Source organism: Zingiber officinale, chromosome 8A, assembly GCF_018446385.1.
Source record: "Zingiber officinale cultivar Zhangliang chromosome 8A, Zo_v1.1, whole genome shotgun sequence".
NCBI lineage: Eukaryota > Viridiplantae > Streptophyta > Magnoliopsida > Zingiberales > Zingiberaceae > Zingiber > Zingiber officinale.
In genome coordinates, this window is record NC_056000.1 from 127,849,743 (window position 1) to 127,870,082 (window position 20,340).

The following is a 20,340-nucleotide window of genomic DNA, read 5'->3' on the forward strand; positions in this document are numbered from 1 at the left end:
GTGCCGAATTCCTTTAGGCTGCTGAGCGGGGTGGTCGTCCTCTTTAAGTTGCACAGTATCCCACTCGACCCCAAAATATTCCACTACTTCTTCTACCCCAAACAATCCGAGTTGGGTACTTTTATTTTCCAAAGTAGAATAGACTTCAAATTTTTTGATAATATGCCGACCTCCAACAAGCACTGGAAGGAGTTTTTCTTCTATATACGACTTCCCGAGCGGCCAGCATTCCGAACCAAATGGCAGACCGCCGTGCCGACCCAGCCGGAGCTCGGCAAGTTCAGAAGCAATCCGGCCTACCTTCATGCGGCGAACTGGTTGTCCGGTCAGCGGTACAAAATCGACCAGTTGCTTCTCAAGGGGGTGTTGTACATTTTTGGATTATCTCCCGTTCGGGCCAATCTCCCCTACCGCATGGGTAAGGACTCTTTACTTTCTTCGCTTTTTTTGTCTAACTGATTTTAATTTCTTCCATTGCAGCTGAAGTCATGTGGCGCTCCAAGGCTACCGATCATCTGAAATTGAAGGCCGTGGAGATTGAGGCGGCGACCAAAAAAGAACTCGCCGCGCGGGGTCTTATCCCCAGCCGCCCGGCAGATGCAGGAGAGGGGGGGACGCAGTCCGCCCCTGAAACAGAAGTTACCCAATCCGCTTCTACGGAGGTTGAGGCGGATCATATTTCCTCTGCTCCAGCCGAGCTGGGAGTCCCCCAGGCCGGGGATTCACCACTGGAAGTTCGGCGAAAACGTCGAAGAGACCCCAGCCTTCCGCCGACCCAACAGGGCGAACCACAGGCGCCGATCGACATCGCTTCGCCAGATCGCACGCCGTCGCAGATCGGGACCCCAGTGGCCTCGCCCACCGCACAGCCCTCTGCCTCTCCTCCACGGACTCGTCGTCGCTTACGACGGTTGGGCGAAACTTCAACCATAGGGGAGTCTTCGGGCCAGGCGACTGCGGCTGAGGAAGTGCCGGTCGGCCACCCGACCATCAAGACTACCCTTCGATTCCCATAGGAGGAATATTTATTGTCTGTCGATCGGCCATCAAGCCCCGTTCATGAAATAACCTTGACGGGTCCGATCGCCAAACTTTTCGAGGACGCCCAGATTCGGGTGGCCCTCATGACACCCAAGCAGCTCGGCGATAACCACATGCAGCAGGCCACTCAGGTAGGTTCATTTTTCTTCCTGTGCCATGCTTCTGTTTGGTTCCTGATTTTATTATTTCCCTTACAGCATTGGGCCGAGCAAATCGCCACTAGCCATCGGCTAGCCGAGCTGGAGGATCTCATGGAAAAACTCCAAGTCTCGGGGGGTCCATCGGCCGAGCGGGGGAAACAAGCCCTCGAGGCCGAACAGAAGAAGGCTGCCGACTTGGCTACAGAGGTGGCCCGACTTGAAGACTTGGTGAAGAAGCGTGACGGAGACGTGAAGCGCGCCAGTAGCCGGAAGAAGCGGGCGATTGCTGATCTGGATAAGATGAAAGTTGAAGTCTGAGCCCTAGATCAGCAATCTAAGAAGCTAGAAGCCCAACTAGCTGCCGAACGGGATGGGCGCTCCGCTGAACGCACTAAAGCGGAGGTGGACCAGAAAGTTCTCCAAGACTCGCTAATTGCCTCCAGGGCGGCGCTCAGAAAATATAAGGAGGGAGAGCCGAGTCGCCTAGCAGCAGCGCGCCAAGAATACCTCCGCTCAGAGCGGTTCGGCTCAAAATTCGGTGTCAACGTCTCCTCAACTTTCGCCGAGGCGGTCAAGGTCACCATGGCGTACTTGAAGAAGGGGGGGGGGCACCTTCCTGCTGACCTGAGCATTCCCTCTTCAGATCTGGCGGCTATGATTGACGATATCCCGGACGCCTTTTTTAATTTTGAGGACCCGGAGTGAGGCGAGTTCTTCCAAGTACTTTCTGTATTTCATCCGCTCTGCTGATGTAAAATTTTTGCATGTGTCGATCGGCATAATTGTGTTCCTTTGCCTCTATTTTTGTTTGCCCTTCATTGTCGTCTCTTGTCTGTTTGGTGCTTATTCGTAGAGTCAGTGAAGCTCCACGTGTTTCCCACTAGACGACCGATCAGGTCAATCAATTGACTCGATTTCCTTGAAATCGTTTAGCGATTGGCTATACTGTTTGCATTCAGTGAATGCGAAGTATTGGCAAACCGATGACCGATCGGACTTAATTAATTTAGTACTTGCGAACGCTTGTTATTTGGCGTCCTTAGTTCCGTCCAGTAAGTTCACAGTCGCGGGTTCGGCGTGGATATTTATAGCCGATCGGCGCGGCTCTCGATCTTTAACGACGGAGCTCGTCGGCGCGGATATTTATAGCCGGTCGGCGCGGCTCTAGATTTTTAACGACGGAGCTCGTCGACGTGGATATTTATAGCCGGTCGGCGCGGCTCTCGATTTTTAACGACGGAGCTCGTCGGCGCGGATATTTATAGCCGGTCGGCGTGGCTCTCGATCTTTAACGACGGAGCTCGTCGGTCGTCGGTCTTCTGCTCGGGGAATTATAGACGCCGACTCGTCTCTACGGTTTAACGTCTGGGCTAGACGGTTTCCGCTCGGAGAGTTTATAGACGCCGGCTCGTCTCTACGGTTTAACGTCTGGGCTAGACGGTCTTCCGCTCGGAGAGTTTATAGACGCCGGCTCGTCTCTACGGTTTAACGTCTGGGCTAGACGGTCTTCCGCTCGGAGAGTTTATAGACGCTGGCTCGTCTCTACGGTTTAACGTCTGGGCTAGACGGTCTTCCGCTCGGAGAGTTTATAGACGCCGGCTCGTCTCTACGGTTTAACGTCTGGGCTAGATGGTCTTCCGCTCGGAGAGTTTATAGACGCCGGCTCGTCTCTACGGTTTAACGTCTGGGCTAGACGGTCTTCCGCTCTAAGAGTTTATAGACGCCGGCTCGTCTCTACGGTTTAACGTCTGGGCTAGACGGTCTTCCGCTCGGAGAGTTTATAGACGCCGACTCGTCTCTACGGTTTAACGTCTGGGCTAGACGGTCTTCCGCTCGGAGAGTTTATAGACGCCGACTCGTCTCTACGGTTTAACGTCTGGGCTAGACGGCGCGGATATTTATAGCCGGTCGGCGCGGCTCTCGATCTTTAACGACGGAGCTCGTCGGCGCGGATATTTATAGCCGGTCGGCGCGGCTCTCGATCTTTAACGACGGAGCTCGTCGGTATTCCGCTCGGTCGCGCGCTCGATCTTTAACGACGGAGCTCGTCGGCGCGGATATTTATAGCCGGTCGGCGCGGCTCTCGATCTTTAACGACGGAGCTCGTCGGCGCGGATATTTATAGCCGGTCGGCGCGGCTCTCGATCTTTAACGACGGAGCTCGTCGGCGTGGATATTTATAGCCGGTCGGCGCGGCTCTCGATCTTTAACGACGGAGCTCGTCGGCCTTCCAAGGCTAACTCCTTACCAGGTCGATCGACCTTGGCCTTCGTATCATACCCTGCGCTCGAACAATATTTATGCCCGGCAGAACAACACGGGTCATTCGCTTACGAGTCTAAATATATACACCTCCTGGCCGATCGGCTCGAGGGCCTTCGCTTTTTTTGTGCCGATGAAGGATATCGCACGCTCGGCCGAACGGCTCGGGCCTTCGTCCTTGAGCATTTTGCATGAATAATTTACTTCCGGCCGAACGGCTCGGGGCCTTCGTTTTTTCGAGCATGCAGCTCGTTCAATATACCTCCGGCCGAATGGCTCGGGGCCTTCGATCCTTGAGCATGCGACTCGATCAATATACCTTCGGCCGAACGGTCCGGGGTCTTCCCATCGAGCTTTTGGCTCGGTTTATACACTCCCGGCCGAGCGGCAAGGGTCTTCCCATCGAGCTCGGGGCTCGGCTAATATACTCCCGGCCGAGCGGCACGGGCTTCCCATCGAGCTCTTGGCTCGGTTTATACACTCCCGGCCGAGCGGCACGGGGTCTTCCCATCGAGCTCTTGGCTCGGTTTATACACTCCCGGCCGAGCGGCACGGGGTTTTCCCATCGAGCTCTTGGCTCGGTTTATACACTCCCGGCCGAGCGGCACGGGGTCTTCCCATCGAGCTCTTGGCTCGGTTTATACACTCCCGGCCGAGCGGCACGGGAGTTCTTACTTAAACTACCAATCTGAGCAACAGGTAATTGAAAGAACTGACCTATTGATCGACACGACTATGACCCAATTTCTCAACTCCCGAATACCCGTGGAGCGAGGAGCATACGTTATACTTGTCGAAACTTATTGGCCAGTTGCCTCGCCTGATGAAGACCCCTTTGTCGGACCGATATCGGGGCAGGAGTTGCTCCCACCTAAGGGCCGATTGGACCCTTATTTTGCTCCCATTTCTAATGTTTCTCCGGTCGGTCCTCCTGGGTCGCTCGGATATCCGCTCAGCTTGAGCCTTTTGTCTCTATTGCTCTACGAGCTTAGCTGCTCTTGCCTCCATTAGAGCGTCGAGTTTCTCCTGGGGGAGCATCACGGTGTGAGGTCATCCAACCTCGTCCATCTATTCCGCTCGGATACAGGCGCGTTCCCACAGACGGCGCCAATTTGATCCTATTCGAGTCGCTGAATCGACGGACGCTGGGCGCGTGGCGCTCTCCTCTATCTCTGACCAACTGCATCGACCTCCGGCGAACCTGCACAGAAGTCGGGCCGGGGAGGGGTCCCCGGTGACGACCCTCCGACGCTCAAGTCAGGCAAGCAGACAGCAGATATGAGGCTCTAACATGCGAGAGAGCGTACCTCCGGCGAAGGGTGAGGACCCTTATATAGGGCTGTGAAGAGGCATGTGCACTCATACCGAGGTGCACACGTGTTCTGTGTCATACCTTAGTATGGGCTTGTCAGATGAGCTTGCCTGACCCCTTACTGCTACAGTCCGAGCACGTCTCTGATGGGACAGTGAGCCCATGCCCTAAGATCCTGCGTATCACCTGCTGTCAGAGGATGTTTCTGTCCTTGTCTCCATGCCAAGCGTCCGACCGGTCGGCGGTTTCCTCACGTCCAACCGGTCGGATGTGCTGATCCGCTCGGGAGCTTCCTGGTCGTGTGCTCGGGACTGTTCGCAGTGTTGATACTTTATTCCTTCGGCCGAGCGGGTCATCCGCTCGGCACTACTATACTGTTCATCATGAGCGTCGGAACCCCGACTCCCCGCCGGGGTGTATCGCTTCCGCTCGGAAGCTTCAGCCGGTTGTCACCATCACAATCAGCTCGACCAAGATTCTGGTTGGCCTTTTACCTTTCGACCTCCACGTGGCGTTGACTCTTCTAAATGGGGTCCCCCATTCTTACTACCGGATGAGTAACCCTGGCCCGACTCCCTGTAGAAAGCAGGGGGAAACTCTAGAGGTTGTTTTCGCTTAGAGCCTTGATCAGAGGCATGAGTAGGTTATTTAGAAACCTCAGGTAGCTTTTTTGGTCGAGAGGCGGTTGTTTGCTGCTTTTTTGAGGCCGCCCGTTTCTTGGCCTCCTTGAAGAGCTCGTACTCTCCCGCAGTCATGGTCACGTTGATTCGTCCCAATCCTCCATCGTCACGTTCCAGAATATGTAGTGTTGTTCCCACAGACGGCGCCAAATTTGAACCCATCCGGAAGCTGAGTCGGATGAAGGCGGGCCGCACTATCGCTGGTGTTGACGGAAAGTCGCTGCGAAGCCGGGTCGATTTGGCACCCTCTAAAAGGGCTCACACAGGCGGATGACGGGGGGGGTGATAACGAAGACGATGAAGTTAGGGCTCTGCGCACACTCAGATAAGCCCACGAGTCGTTAGAGACCAGAAACCAGGGGAAAAGTCCCCGGGTCAGATCCTCCGACGCTCAAGTCAGGTATTTTTTCCCCAAAAACACAGAGAAAGGACAAAAAGTAAAAGATGAGTCTGAAACGATGAGTGAGCGTACCTGCGTAAGTACGAAACCTCCCTTTTTATACTGCTGTGGATGCTTCTGGAGTCTGGCAAGTGTCAGGGAATGTCGGGTGTCAGGCTTTGTCTGGCGGTGATTGACACGGGGCATTCTCTGATAGGTCGAAGGAGGAATCTGGAGGTTACAAGCCCTAGATCGTTAGCATATTCCCTAACACGCTGTGATTATACTCTGACGGATGGTTACGATTCCCTGGCTTGCTTGTCAGGTAGTGTATGCTCGCCTCGACCTGTTAACCCTAGACTGGGCCTTCGCACCTGCCAACCCCGACCTATGGGCACCGACCTGTAGCTAACTTGTACTTGTCGTATCGCGAATCCCGATCTGCACATTCAGCCATGTCTTGTACGCCTTGTCTTGTGAATGACCGACCTGCTTTGTGAACTGCTTACCCGTCTTACTTTGTATAGTGACCGGTACGCCTTAGTCTGGTTCCGATTATCCTGCCTTCAGACCTGTGCGCCTCAGTTCGATTCCACTTATATGGATTCCCGACCTGTATGCCCCAGTCTGTGTTTCCTGACTTATGATCTTGGCTAGTATTCCTAGATTTGCATATTCCGACCTGTGCGCTTTGATCCATGTGATCTATGCCGCAAGGCTGTAAGTCCTGACCTGTATCCTTGGTTGGCATATCTCGACTTGTACGCTCTAATCCAGGTATCGCAAAGCTATAAATCCTGGCCTGTGATCCTGGCCTATTGCACATCCCGACCTGTACACTTTGCCTTCCATGTGTCTTGTGCCGCAAGACTATAAGTCCTGACCCGTGTCCTTAGTTAGTATATCCCGATCTGTACGCTCTAATCCAGGTATCACAAAGCTATAAATCCTAGCATGTGTCCTTGGTTAGCACATCCCGATCTGTACGCTTTGTCTTCCATGTGTCCTGTGCCACAAGGTCATATATCCTGACCTATATCCTTGGGTGGCATATCCTGACATGCACGCTTTGCCTTCCATGTGTCATGTACCGCAAGACTATAAGTCCTGACCTGTATCCTTGGGTGACACATCCCGACATGTACGCTTTGCCTTCCATGTATCCTGTGTCGCAAGACTATAAGTCCTGACCTATATCCTTGGGTGGCACATCCCGACCTGTACGCTTTTCCCTGTATTCTATGCCGCAAGGCTATAAGTCCTGACCTGTGTCCTTGGTTAGCATCTTCCGATCTGTACACTTTGCCTTCCATGTGTCCTATGCCACAAGGCCATAAGTCATGACCTGTATACTTGGATGGCACATCCCGACCTGTACACTCTAATCCAGGTATCGCAAAGCTATAAATCCTGTCATGTGATCCTGACCTCCTAGTTCTTACTAGACACATAGATCCAGTTCTGAAACGTCATTCGTGCCTAATCCAGTCCATCTTGTAATTGGGCCCCTTGAATTACACATAGACCGGATCTTTGACCTTCGCGTAGGTAAGGTTTTTGACCCCCACGTGGGCCTGACTTCTGACTGTCACGTAAGTTTGACTTCTAACTGCCACGTAAACTTGACTCCTGACTGCCACGTAAGCTTGATTTCTGACCGCCATGAGAGTTTGACTTTTGACCATATCGCGGTCTCAACTTCCAACCACGTCATCTCTTCGATCCCACGATCACGCACCGTATCATAATACTTTGATTAAAATAATTAATTTTTTATATTATAACAGTTTTTATTAAAAACAAGAGAGTTAACGTGACAAAAGGTAATTTACTCATTACAATGCTCCCGTCAATCCATTCTCACGTCAATACAAAAAAGATAAATCGAGTGGCTACTAGCCATTAGTGCATCAATCAAGGCATGAGGAAAGACATGTTTAGACGTGTTAAGTTTCGAGCACATAATCTAATATGATAATATCCTGTGTCTCAATTACTATACTGTTTCGAGAGGAGCATTTTAAAATGTAAGTAACTGATTGAATTTTTTTTTCAAATTTATCTAAATTGAATCAATTAGACCAACAAGTGATGCACCACAGCTCTCGTAAATTAAAAAACGATCTCACTTGTATTTATTCAGTAGAGGACACTGCCTATTAAATGTCTTAAAACATTCATTTTAATGATTTAAAAATGTTTAAGAAAATCAAATCGATAATGTTCTTCTTGCACTGCCTGCGTGTTGTTCGTGTACATTCGGGTGGCGCCGCCGCTATGAAGCGTAAGCACAGGCATCTGCCTCTTTTCGTGACGTCTCTGCATGCGCCGCCACTCTGCCGCCCTCTGATATGCAGCACTCCGCAGCAAGGGATCATTGGATCGATTGAGAGAAACGAATTCGGCAATGGCGGCGACGACGCGACCGAGAGGATCACAAGCAACTGCTGCTACCCCTCCTCCGTGGGAAGTCCTCCAACTCGTTTCCCAGTCCATGGACGACGACCCCAAGTCCGTCGCCGTCGCCGTCGCCTGATGCGTCTCCAAATCGTGGCACGACGTCTTCACCTCCGACCGCCTGTGGACGCTCCTCTGCCGCTCCATCTTCCATTCCGCCATCGAATCCGCAATCTCCCCTCGCCATCTCTTCCGGCTCCTGCACACGACCACCGCCTGCCGCCGAGTCCCCTCCCCGCTCCGCCTCTCCCTCTCCCACATGCTTTTCTTCCTCGACATCTTCCAGCGCGGCGCGCCGGTGCTCTCGTTGGCCCGAGCAGCGACCGAGCTCGTCGCGCACCCCCGCATCTTCCGATTCTCGGTGCCGATCGGCGGAGATGAAGCGGTGCTGCTCGACGCATGGACGCCAGCAAGGAGTCGAAGGTAGCATGGACGGTAGCGACGGCGGAGTGGCGAGAGGCTTTAGCGTTGATGGAGTTCGAAGGGCAAGGAAAGTCGGTTGGGAATAGAGAGATGTGGTTAATTCTCGGCGAAGTTGCCGTGTCCATCGGCGTGCTGCTTCTCGGAGGCGGAGGCCTCTGGCATCGAGGGTTAAGTCTTCATTGAGCTTTCCAACGAGGTGCCTGGCGGCGGCGACGGCGACGGCGTCGCTGGCGGTGGAAGGGCTTATAGGAGGGCGGAAAAGGTGAGCTTCGGTTTGACGAACACTAAAACTTGGAGATACACTAATCCCTTCCTACGAAGGTCGGATGAACTGTTACTAGTGTTGACCGAGAGACGACTAGGACATTGTTATCGTATGTGCCCAAGAGAACGGACCTCAACGTGGCGTTGACGGATGGCGGGAACTAAATCGGCTGTACTTAAGCTCTATGCACACTCAAACAAGTACACGGAACGTTAGAGGTCAAAAATCAAGGAAAAAGTCCTCGGAACATGTCATTCGACGCTCAAATCGGGTACTTTTTCTCCAAAGGTGTACAAAGGAAAAAAAAATGGTAGAGGACAAGTGCAAAAGTACGAGAGAGCGTATCTGCTCAAGGGAGAGAACCTCCCTTTTTATATGACCGTGCATACCTTTGGAACCTGACCGATGTCAGAGAATGTCGGGTGTCAGGACTGTCAGGTGATGGAGGACGCGTGACACCCTTCTGTGGACTGAAAGAAGGTTTCATTCACAGATGACAGCAGATCATAGGAATATTTCCTGACATACAACAACTATTCTCTGACAGACAGTTACGATTTTCTGACCTTATTGTCGCCCAACGCCTTCTGTCGCGCCCGGGTTTGACTAAGGACAACTCGAGATAATATTTCAGGTATAACTCCTGGCTCGAGTCTTGATGAGAAAGATGAGCTATGGCGAGAGCCCCCTCTTCCTGTTTGGATTGTTAAAGAGCTGATCGGGAGTTCGCCTATTGAAACTGAAAGTACCAGACTTGTCTATGCAGATCGAGTTGAGGAAATCAAACCAGTCGAGGAAGGTCAGGCCTTATTCCAGGTCGCATCTCCTATCTCAAACCTGGTATCCTGATTTGTTAATATTTGACTGGGAGTTATGCGGTTGATGATGTCAGATCATCTAATTTCTTCTTCCTAACTTTTGATTGTTACGTCCTTTTGATTTTTGATCGTCACGTCCCTGTGACTTCTGATTACCACATCCTTTTGACTTTTGAGTATTACATCCCCTTGACTCCTGATTGTCTGATCTTATCGGATCCTACCTTTATGCACTGTATCATACACAAACTTGGAGGATGACTTACTTTATCTGCGACACATCTTTTTTTGAGGCGAAACAGAAACTCGATCAAAATCTACAATCTGGTTTCCTTTTTTGTTGTGATCTACTTAGTAATTCAGCCATGAATCAAAAGGCTTCTGATCATCGAGTCGTAGCAAAGGATGTCTTTCTGCAGAATTGCAGCAGGCACCTGCACGGAGGATCTATGCATTTGCCCAAGTTCCCTGCCCTAGAGCCCTCAGATCACCACGAATTCTAACACGGTGACGTGGTGATAAAAAAAAGAAGTCAAAGATATCAATACTAATAGAGGGTGCCCAAACTACCCATATGGCCAGTCGGATGTATCCGACCGGTCCTCCCATTCGGCCGCATTTTGCATCTCAACTTGGGTTAGACAGACCAATCTCATTATGGAGCATTGAGTAATTCGACGGATGACCTCAATCCATCGGGGATGTGGATCGATCGGATATATTATTCCTTTATGACTAAGAAAAAGGCCGAGGGAAGATAAAGTCGTTCACAATGTCCCATAAAACCATGCTGGCGATCTCTCTCGTGATGGCTTTGGGTCGAGTATAACGGGGACGTTGGGAGAGAACATTTCGCCTTTTTTTGCCACAATGCTGGCGATCTCCCTGAGTGACAGCCGGTTAGCCAATCACGGCCCTCTTAGACCTATAATTTTATAATTTTTTTTAAGTTAGTACCAGAAAGACAGAGAATATCAGTAAAAGGTATGCAAAACCCTTCATGACCTATCTTTTCTTAATATTACTTGGGGACGTGTGTATAGATATAAAGTGACCCTGGTTCTCTCTACCGGCGAAGATATGGATGCTATATAGCTCCACACGCTCATTGCTACTATTTTCTTCTTCCAACCACCTTCAGACATGATCCGATCACTAGCACGAGCGTAATCTCGTTAGGGCGAAATGAAAAAGGAAACCTGCAATCTTCGGAAGAGAAAGAAAATCTGCATGGCGGAGAGGCAGAGTCAGTATCCCCACCGTCGCCGCGGGAGCGAGCGTACACCGAGAGGATGCAGTTCCACGAGTGCAGGTCGAGGTTCGGTATGCGGGCAAATATCCGTCGGCAAGATGCCACATTTCCGCTGCGGGAGTCGAAGCTGAGCAACGCGGCGGAGACCAAGTAATCCACATTGTAACGAATGACGCGGCCGGCGAGGTAGAGGGAGGGGACAGCTGTTGAGGAGGGTCGGTGGGCGATGTCGGCGAGGGAAGAGACGAGGGTGTTGGGAACTGGGAAGGAACGACAAGGCGGCGGAGCGGAGTAGGGAGGCGGCGAGGCCGGTGGCGATGAACTGGGCGTCGACTTGGTTGATGGCGGAGAGGGTTTGGGGGTAGACCCGACCCCGGGCCGGGTCTGGCCCGGACCCGGCCCGGGCCCGTAACCGGGTCAACGGGCCGGTTGCCCGTTGACCCGGTTCATCGGGCCGAACCGGAACCGGCCCGGCAAGTTGCCGGGTCGGTTTCGGTTCATTAAATGTAAAAACCGGCGAACCGCCGGTTAACCGGCGGGTTGAACCGGCGGTTCAGCTGCAAAATTTTGTTTTTTTTTTAAAACGGCTTGAATCGCCGGTTAACCTGCGGTTCATAGCCGTTGGGAGGGTTTTTTAGGTATTTTTTTTCAACGGTTAGGATCATTTGACCGTTTTTTGATCAATGGCTATGATTTAGTGTCCGTTACCATCAAAACTCTATAAATAGAGAGCTCATTTCATCATTTTTCACACACATCTTCTCTACTCTTAATCTCATTTTCGTATTCTCTAATCTCTACGCGCTTTCGTTTTCAATTACAATGGAAGGAGGCCGCGGAGGTGCATCATCTCGAGCTCGGAAGGGAAAGCAAATAATGATCTGCGGGAGGAGGACCCCAACATTCAATCTACCGATGATGAGATCGAGCATCTTCCGAATCCGACACCCGAAACACAAGGAAGTACCGATGCAATTACTTCTAAGGTTCGGGAACTTCCTCCTCTAAAGCCTTCTATTTTTACTAAACATTTTGAGAAGGTCACTCTTCCGTCGGGAGAAATGCGTGCAAAATGTAAGCACTGCAATGCTTCCTACAAATTCCAAGCCGGCGGCGGCTATGGGTCGTTGAAACGACATGTAGAAACGAAGCACCCGACGGAATATGGACTCGACCGTTCTCAAACACAATTATCAAGATTTTCTTCAACTAGCGGTAGTACCGATTCCGGTTTATTTTTATATTCGGATAATAAATTAAGAGAATCATTAGCTAAATTTGTTTCCGTAGAACATCTTTCTTTTAGTTTTGGATCTAAATGCACATTTGAAGATTTTTGTAAAGAATCTCTTAATCCATGTGCTAAACGTGTTCCTAGGACTACACTTATTCGTATAATTAAAAATTAGTAAAACAAGGAAAAAGAATTTAATTGATGAATTTAGTAAATTAGATAATAAAGTTTCTTTATGTTCCAATATTTGAGTGATCATTGGCAAACACATTCGTATATGGGTGTGACTTGCCATTGGATCGATAACTCTTGGAACCTCCAAAAAGATTATTAGCTTATAGAGGTTTTGATGAATCACATAATGCTCATAATATCGCACAATTATTATGTTTAATTTTAGAAGAATATGGTTTAACTCATAAAATATTTTCAATATCATTAGATAATGCTAGTTCTAATACCGCTTGTATAGATGATCTAAAATTTGTTTGTCAACTTATTATTGGAGGTTTATTTTTTCATATTCGTTGTGTATGCCATGTTTTAAATTTATGTGTTCAAGATGGTTTAAAAATTTTAGAAAGTTATATTAAACCAATTAGAATTGTAATTTCTTATTTATGGTCTCATCCATCTATAATGAAACAATGGGGTATGTTTTGTAAAATTAATGGAATGAGACCTAAAAAATTTCCACGTGATGTACCAACACGTTGGAATTCAACATACCAATTATTACAAGATTCATTTCAATATAAAGAATTATTATGTTCATTTTTTGCACAAAACACTAATACTAATATATATTTATTTTCACAACAATGGAATATTTGTAGTAGTATTTGTGAAATTTTAAAAGTATTTAATGATGCAACCGAACAACTTTCCGGTGTTTATTATCCCACTGCTCAATTAGTTTTAGAAAATTTTTCTAATATAGTATTAGTTTTAAATGAGCATATTAATAATGAATCTTTATCTCCTTGCATCTTAGCTATGAAAATTAAATGGGAAAAATATTTTTATTTAATTCCTGAAATTTATTTAATTGCATTTGCTTTATATCCTAGATTTAAATTAGAAGTTTTACAAGAAATGTTAACTTTATATTATGATGCTTTAATTCCAATTAAAGATTCTTCTTCCCCTGATCCAGCTAATATTATATATAATGTTAGAATTTATTTGTATGATATTTATAATCAATATTATGCAAAATATGGAACACAAATTAATATTTCTGAAATTCAACAAACTACTAGTAGTAATTTAAAACTTACAAAAGCACAACTCTTATTAAAAGAACGGACAAAACATCCACTGGGATCCTCAAGTTCCACACAGGAACTTGAGAATTATTTTACGACTTCTTTTGATTTTAATGAAGCAGATAGCGAAAACTTCGATATCTTAAAGTGGTGGTCACAGAAGGCTCAAAGCTTTCCCGTTCTCTCCGTGATCGCAAAAGAAATTTTAGCTTGTCCAGTGTCAACTGTTGCTGTGGAGCAGACGTTCAGTGCCGGCGGCAACATATTAGATGAACGATGATCAACTTTGTCTCCCGACTCCTTGGAAGCCCAAGCATTACTGGACGATTGGACCAGAGCGGAGAAAAGAATCCAAGGAATGCAACTTTCAGATGACGAAGTTGAAGATTTTGATACTGAAGGAACAAATACGACAGGAACAGGAAATGGAAGTGAATGAAAATGTAAAAGGATAAAAAATGTAAAAGAACTACGTGTGCTTTGATTCCCCTAAAGGGATACGTAGGCAACTTAAATAAGTGCAAGCCCTTTATTTAATAAATTTTAATTTCTAATTTTTAATGTTTAATGTTTAATGTTTAATGTTTAATTTTTAATTTTTAATTTTTTTAACATATTAATCTTGAACCGTGAACCGAACCGTGAACCGGCGGTTCTGAACCGTGAACCGTAACCGTCTTGGGCGGTTAAGGTTAAGGGTCGACCTGCCTGGAACCGTCGAATCGGCGGTTCCGAACCGTCGAACCGTCGGTTCCGAACCGTGGTCAGGTCTAATTGGGGGTAGTACTCTAGGAGGCGGAAGAAGGGATGGCTGCGGCGGTTGTGGGTCCCGACGATTTCATCCACGGCATGGAGATAACAAGAAATGTACAATCGCTCCATCTTTTATTCCTGCAACATTTGTAACATCGTCATAAAATCTAATGGAAGTGCACATGCCAATTTCCAATAGCCCAAGCAGCAAATCCAGCGTCTCCCTTATCGTCGCCGACGCTTTCTCTCGCCCAAAACCCTCGACAAAAATCTCTTTTTTCTCTCCCACCAATCTCAATCGAAGATCGAGAGATGGAGCTCTGTTCTCCCCTCCATAGCCTCTTCTCCGTCGACCTCTCCTTCTCTGCCGCCATTTCTCATCTCCCCCTCCATTCCTACGTCAAATCCTCCCAATCCCGCCGCCCGAATCCCCGTCGTCGGGCTCTCGCCGTCGCCAGCACGCCCCCACCGGAAGCTCCACCAAACAGCCCCCAGCGCCTCCTCCGTGAGCTCGCCGAGCGCAAGAAGGTCGCTTTCCCCAAGAAGAAGGTCCCTCCGCGCCGCTTCATCCTCAAACCGCCCCTCGATGATGCTAAGCTCGCCCAGCGCTTTCTCAATAGCCCTCAGTTGTCCCTCAAGTCCCTGCCACTTCTGAGCTCCTGCCTTCCTTCCGCCCGCCTCAACAACGCCGACCAGACCTGGATAGACGAGTACCTCCTTGAGGCCAAGCAGGCCCTGGGGTACCCCCTCGAGCCGTTCGACCAACTCGACGATGGGAATCCAGCCAAGCAGTTCGACACACTCTTGTACCTAGCGTTTCAGCATCCGGCGCCAGACTGCCAGCGCGCCAATGCCAAGCACGTCAGGAACGGGCACTCCAGACTCAGCTTCCTAGGGCAGTACGTGCTTGAGCTTGCGTTCGCTGAGTATTTCCTGCAGCGTTATCCACGAGAGTCGCCTGCGCCAATGAGGGAGAGGGTTTTCGAGCTGATAGGAAAGAGGAATCTGCCCAAATGGATCAAAGCAGCCAGTTTGCACAACCTGGTGTTTCCTTATGATGAGATGGATAAGATGATTCGCAAGGACAGGGAGCCTCCAGCGAAGTAAGTTTTGATAGATTAGAATTGAACTTAGTTTATGATTCAATTTCTTCTCCATCGAAGTCTTGGAATAGGGTGTTAAGGATTGACTAATTTGCAAGTTAGAGGATAGCTCAATTATGTAGACATGGAGTTGAGTTCTTCAGCACCCCACGTTGGAGTTAAGAAGGCCAATTCAGCGTAGCTGTATGCCTGTGATATGCTATCAGGCATTAGAACAAATACAACTTGATGGATGTTTATGCATATACATATATTAGGAATAGTACAGATGCAAGAGTGACACCAAGCACAAACTTGAAATTGGAGAATATAATTTCGCTAACTAAAAGGCATACGATAATTTGTGTCTAGCAATAAATAATAAAGATGTAAATACAGAATGCACCAAAAGGCTAATCAATGCTTCAAATGGTTGATTTTGCTTATAACAATGACATTCTTTTTCATATGATATTTATCTAGGATTTCAAAGAGAAAGATTGAAAAGGAGATGCTACTCTTCAAATTTCATGACTCCAAGTATCAAATCATCTCAAATAGCTAAGTCTTAAGACCTTTCTCACTCAGAGAAGAGTCATCTTATACACTCTTTAATGACTCATTCTAGACAAGCTTGCTTAGGGCTATGGTAAAAGTTGCTTGGTTCATCCAATGATTATTGACCATTGCTAAGAAGTTTCAGTCCTTAGACAGAACAATTTTAGTCTAGCTTGGATAAGTCTGACAGGAGGAACTAGAATGTCTAAGTTAATTTGAAGCTAATATACTGACTAGAGGAGATAAAGCGGAGATTACTCTCATTTGTATTTTAATTCAGAGAACAATTTTATAGATGGCTTATTGCTAAATCACAATCAATTTAACTTTGATATATCATTGTAACAATTACCTTCTCTGTTTTATATCAGGAAAATACCTCTTTAACAAATGAGAAATGATTTTCATGAGGAAAGCTAAAATAATACTAATACATAGACCATAATTGATCATCTATATGTATAATTAAAATTTGTGTGCCTCTGCTGTTCCTTCCTGCCTGCTTTTCATGAGGAACACGGACATTCTTAGGCCTATTGATAGTACTTTGCTTTCTTAGAGTACAAGCACTCAAGGTTTCAAATGCCACTCTCTTTCAATGACTTTTCAGGTAGTGGTTGAGCTTGGAAAATTTTGTAACATGTGCAATATTTCCATTGTGCTTAATTTTTTTTTCTAAAGCTAAATTATTAATTTGTCAATTTTTGTAGGGTTAATTGACCCACTACTTACAATGTGTCTGTCTCCACCCATTTTTTCAGGTCTGTATTTTGGGCATTGTTTGGAGCCATATATTTGTGCTTTGGTATGCCTGAAGTATATCGTGTACTATTTGAGGCATTCGGAATGGACCCAGAAGATGAAAACTGTCAACCAAAGTTGAGACGGCAATTGGAAGATGTTGATTATGTCTCGGTGGAGTTTGAGAACAGACAAATTACCTGGCAAGATATGGCTGCATACAAGGCATTCAACTGTATTTGTTTCTTCAGATGCATTATTTCACTGACCATTGCTTGTTCCACGTTCATAAATTCTCATTATGTCTTTACTTAAAGATTGTCGAAAATCTTTGAGTTCACATTTTGTCATTTCCGTGCAGCCTCCACAAGATGCTCTTTTTGCTCATCCAAGGCTTTTTAGAGCATGTGTACCACCAGGTATGCATAGATTTCGAGGGAATATCTGGGACTTTGATAGTAGTCGTAAAGTCATGGAAGCGTTGAGGTACCCTTTGCCAATGAATGATCGAATTCCAGAAATCACTGAGGCAAGGAATATTGAACTTGGCCTTGGTCTTCAGGTAACCTCTGAATATTCTGCTTTGATTTTGTGAGAGTTATTTGCACCTAAGCAGTTAGTACATGTTTGATTGTGATGGAGACAAATCAAAGACCAATTTTTAATTTGGCATACTTTGGCTAACTATGTGCCTATTTGAGAAAGAATGTGAAGTGCTCCAAACATCTATAAGCATTGAAACAAGGATCCAAAAGCCCAATTCTTTATTTGGACTACTTTGAATAATAATAGACCTATTTGAGAAGGAAAGTAAAGTCCAATAGTTCAATGTTTAAAAATCAATGTTTGAGAAGTCAAGAGTGTCAAAATCTTCATTATTTGCAAGAAATCCTAAGTCGAGTATGAAATGTAAGCTTCTAGATTGTGTGATATATGCCTACGGTGTGATGCCTAGGTTTCTTTAGGCACAATGCATATGTTCATAAAGCTTATCTTCAGCTTCCTACCAACATATCTTCAAACAATTATACTATCAATCGACTATGACACTTCAGCTATTGATTGTCCTAATGAGTTTGATCAACCGTATAATTTTCTTTTGACCCTCTTTGTACCATTACATGCAATACTGCCATAGATGATGTTTGGATGCCTCGATGGTTCGACTATTTGTCATATCAATTATCATAACCAGTCATTTGAGAGCAGTTAGCATGATATATATGATGTCGCAGAATGATATGTCCTTTAGTTATGCTCCTTGCACTCCAACGACCTTACAGGCTTACGCCCTTGAGTTAAATGATGGAAGATGATGATAAATTACTTTCAGCAATTGATATAGCTACTGCAAGAACAGATTGCAGTATCATTTAAGTCTGTGTCATTAGAAGCCATGCAGAGATATTTTGATTTGAAAAGCTTCATGCTCGAGAATCCAATGCCGACTGGACTTAGCTCACTCATAACTTCTTCAATGAGTCGTATTCCTACCGTTTTAGGATTTAATGTTATCTCAAGCCGCTATCAGCCTCTTCTTCCGCATTTTCCTTGTACAAAATTTATGAGAATTTTTCTTTCTCTGCTTGTTATTGATAGATCCACATACTGCTATTTTGGTATGTGGCCATTCTCGATCTGCTAGAAATATATTTATTCTTGTATGAACCTGAATTGATCATTTGTCTGCTAGTTTTAACACAATTTATTATCCGGCAGTTGGCATTTTTACACCCATCGAAATACAAGTTTGAGCATCCTAGATTTTGTTTCGAACGGTTGGAATATGTTGGGCAAAAGATCCAGGTACAACTTTGTTGTGAAATTGCTTGTAAGGTTATTGTCACCTTAATAATGTTGCTTTAGCTGCACTCACATGAGTTGCAGATTTGTGTCTTAGCAAAAAAGGATTTCGATCAATCATCATTTTACCAATTATTTCACCTTCAGGATCTCGTGATGGCTGAAAGGTTGCTAATGAAGCATCTTGATGCCCCCGGAAGATGGCTACAAGAAAAGCACCGGCGCACCTTGATGAACAAGTTCTGTGGCCGATACTTGAGGGATAAGAACCTTCATCATTTCATCATTTACGGGGAGTCAGTTCAAGACAGGTTTGAGTACAACCGGAGGCTGAGAAACCCCGCCACGACTGCAGTCCAGCAAGCCATACATGGGCTTGCATACACTGTCTACGGCAAACCGGACGTGAGGCGCTTGATGTTTCAAGTGTTTGATTTTGAGCAAATCCAGCCAAAGGCTGTGTGAATACAGGCATACCGGTTTTTTATGATTGCATTGTCGCATCTTCATAATGAGCCTTCAAAATCGTGAGCAAGAATAGTCGATATGATTGCCAAAGGCTTTGAAGGTTAGCATTCGTCAAGTAGACATCGACAAAGGTGTGCCCGCAAGTCTGCATAAGAATTCGGCCGCGTGCTCTGGCTTAGAAACTAATGGCTTTTTCTGTTGCATGGATGTGAATTGGCACATGAAGCTTAGGGAGAATTCTAGAATTAGTTTGTTCCTGTATACTTCTGGGGGCTCGAACAAAAATTCATATCGAAATTTATTTGAGTATTTATTTCAAAACCAATTTCTGCTCCAAGTTTCCAATTTGTTTATTTCAAAAGAATGTGTATGATCATAATGCAGATTGTCAGCAAAAGATAGAAACTAGAAAGCCAATGAGATCTTTTTTTTGATGTAATCATCATTTTACTCATTTGAGATGAATGTCGACTAAAGATCAATATGGCGGTTACTAATTTACTTTGGAGAGCGGAAAGCAAAATTAAAAAAAAAAATCTACAGTGAAAAAGTTTTCGCCGTTTACTTCATTGAAATTTTTAGATGGAAGAGAAACACAATCCATCCACAGATGATTTTGGAACTAAAATCGATCACCTTAAAATCGGATGGAAAACAACAAATGGGAAAAAAATGACGCATGTATCTCTTTTTATTAATAAAATTACACCATATACTAAAAAATAATGACGCATGTACCATTTTCAACTTATAAAATTACACCATGTACCAAAAAAATGACGCATGTACATTTTTTTTTATAAAATTACGATTGCATGTATCCATCTTCCTCAATGAAGATAAACAAGAATACAAAGGAAGAGATTTCTTTACCCTTTCTCTTCTCTTCCTCCAAGGATAATTTTCCACCATAGATTCCTTTCCTTTCTTTATCCGCGCTTGAGAGTAAACATAGCATAAAGGCTTGTTTACACAGAGGGAATAGCTACAGGAGGGAGGAGAGTTCCAATTTTGTCTCCTCTCCCTACTGGCAGGTAAACATAGCATAAGGCGATGCCCTTTAGCATTAGGGATGTAAACGAAACGAATCGAATCGAGCGAAACAGTATTAGGCTCGAGTTCAGCTAGTTTAAGTTATATTCGGGCTCGAGCTCGAATCGAACTTTTATCACAAGGCATGAGCTCGGCTTGTTTTGGAATTACCAAGCTCGCGAATAGTTCGAACTCGATTCGTTATTAGCTCGATTATCATAGTTAATGAGTCTAACTCGTTAAGTGAGCCCGAGCTCATTTTAGAACTCGTTTTTTAGCTCATTTTAAGACTCGTTTTAGAGATCGTTTTGCAGGCTTATTAAGTGAGCTCGAAAACTCATTTGAATAAATATTCAATAAATCTAACAACTA

At 46.0% G+C, this 20,340-nt stretch overlaps 1 protein-coding gene across 2 annotated transcripts; it reads left to right on the forward strand.

Moving 5' to 3' along the window:
* Nucleotides 1-14,474: 14,474 nt before the first annotated feature.
* LOC122010191 (ribonuclease III domain-containing protein RNC1, chloroplastic-like) lies at nt 14,475-19,270 on the forward strand. 2 transcript variants are annotated; one of them, XM_042566632.1, is made up of 5 exons: nt 14,475-15,387; nt 16,686-16,890; nt 17,027-17,227; nt 18,385-18,471; nt 18,616-19,270. In XM_042566632.1, exons 1-5 carry the CDS (start codon nt 14,597-14,599, stop codon nt 18,931-18,933), a joined length of 1,602 nt encoding a protein of 533 aa, XP_042422566.1. In that variant the 5' UTR covers nt 14,475-14,596; the 3' UTR covers nt 18,934-19,270. The 2 variants fall into 2 exon arrangements, with proteins under 2 accessions (XP_042422566.1, XP_042422567.1); XM_042566633.1 differs by lacking the exon at nt 14,475-15,387 and having other exon boundaries at nt 16,691-16,900.
* The last annotated feature ends 1,070 nt before the right edge of the window (nt 19,271-20,340 follow it).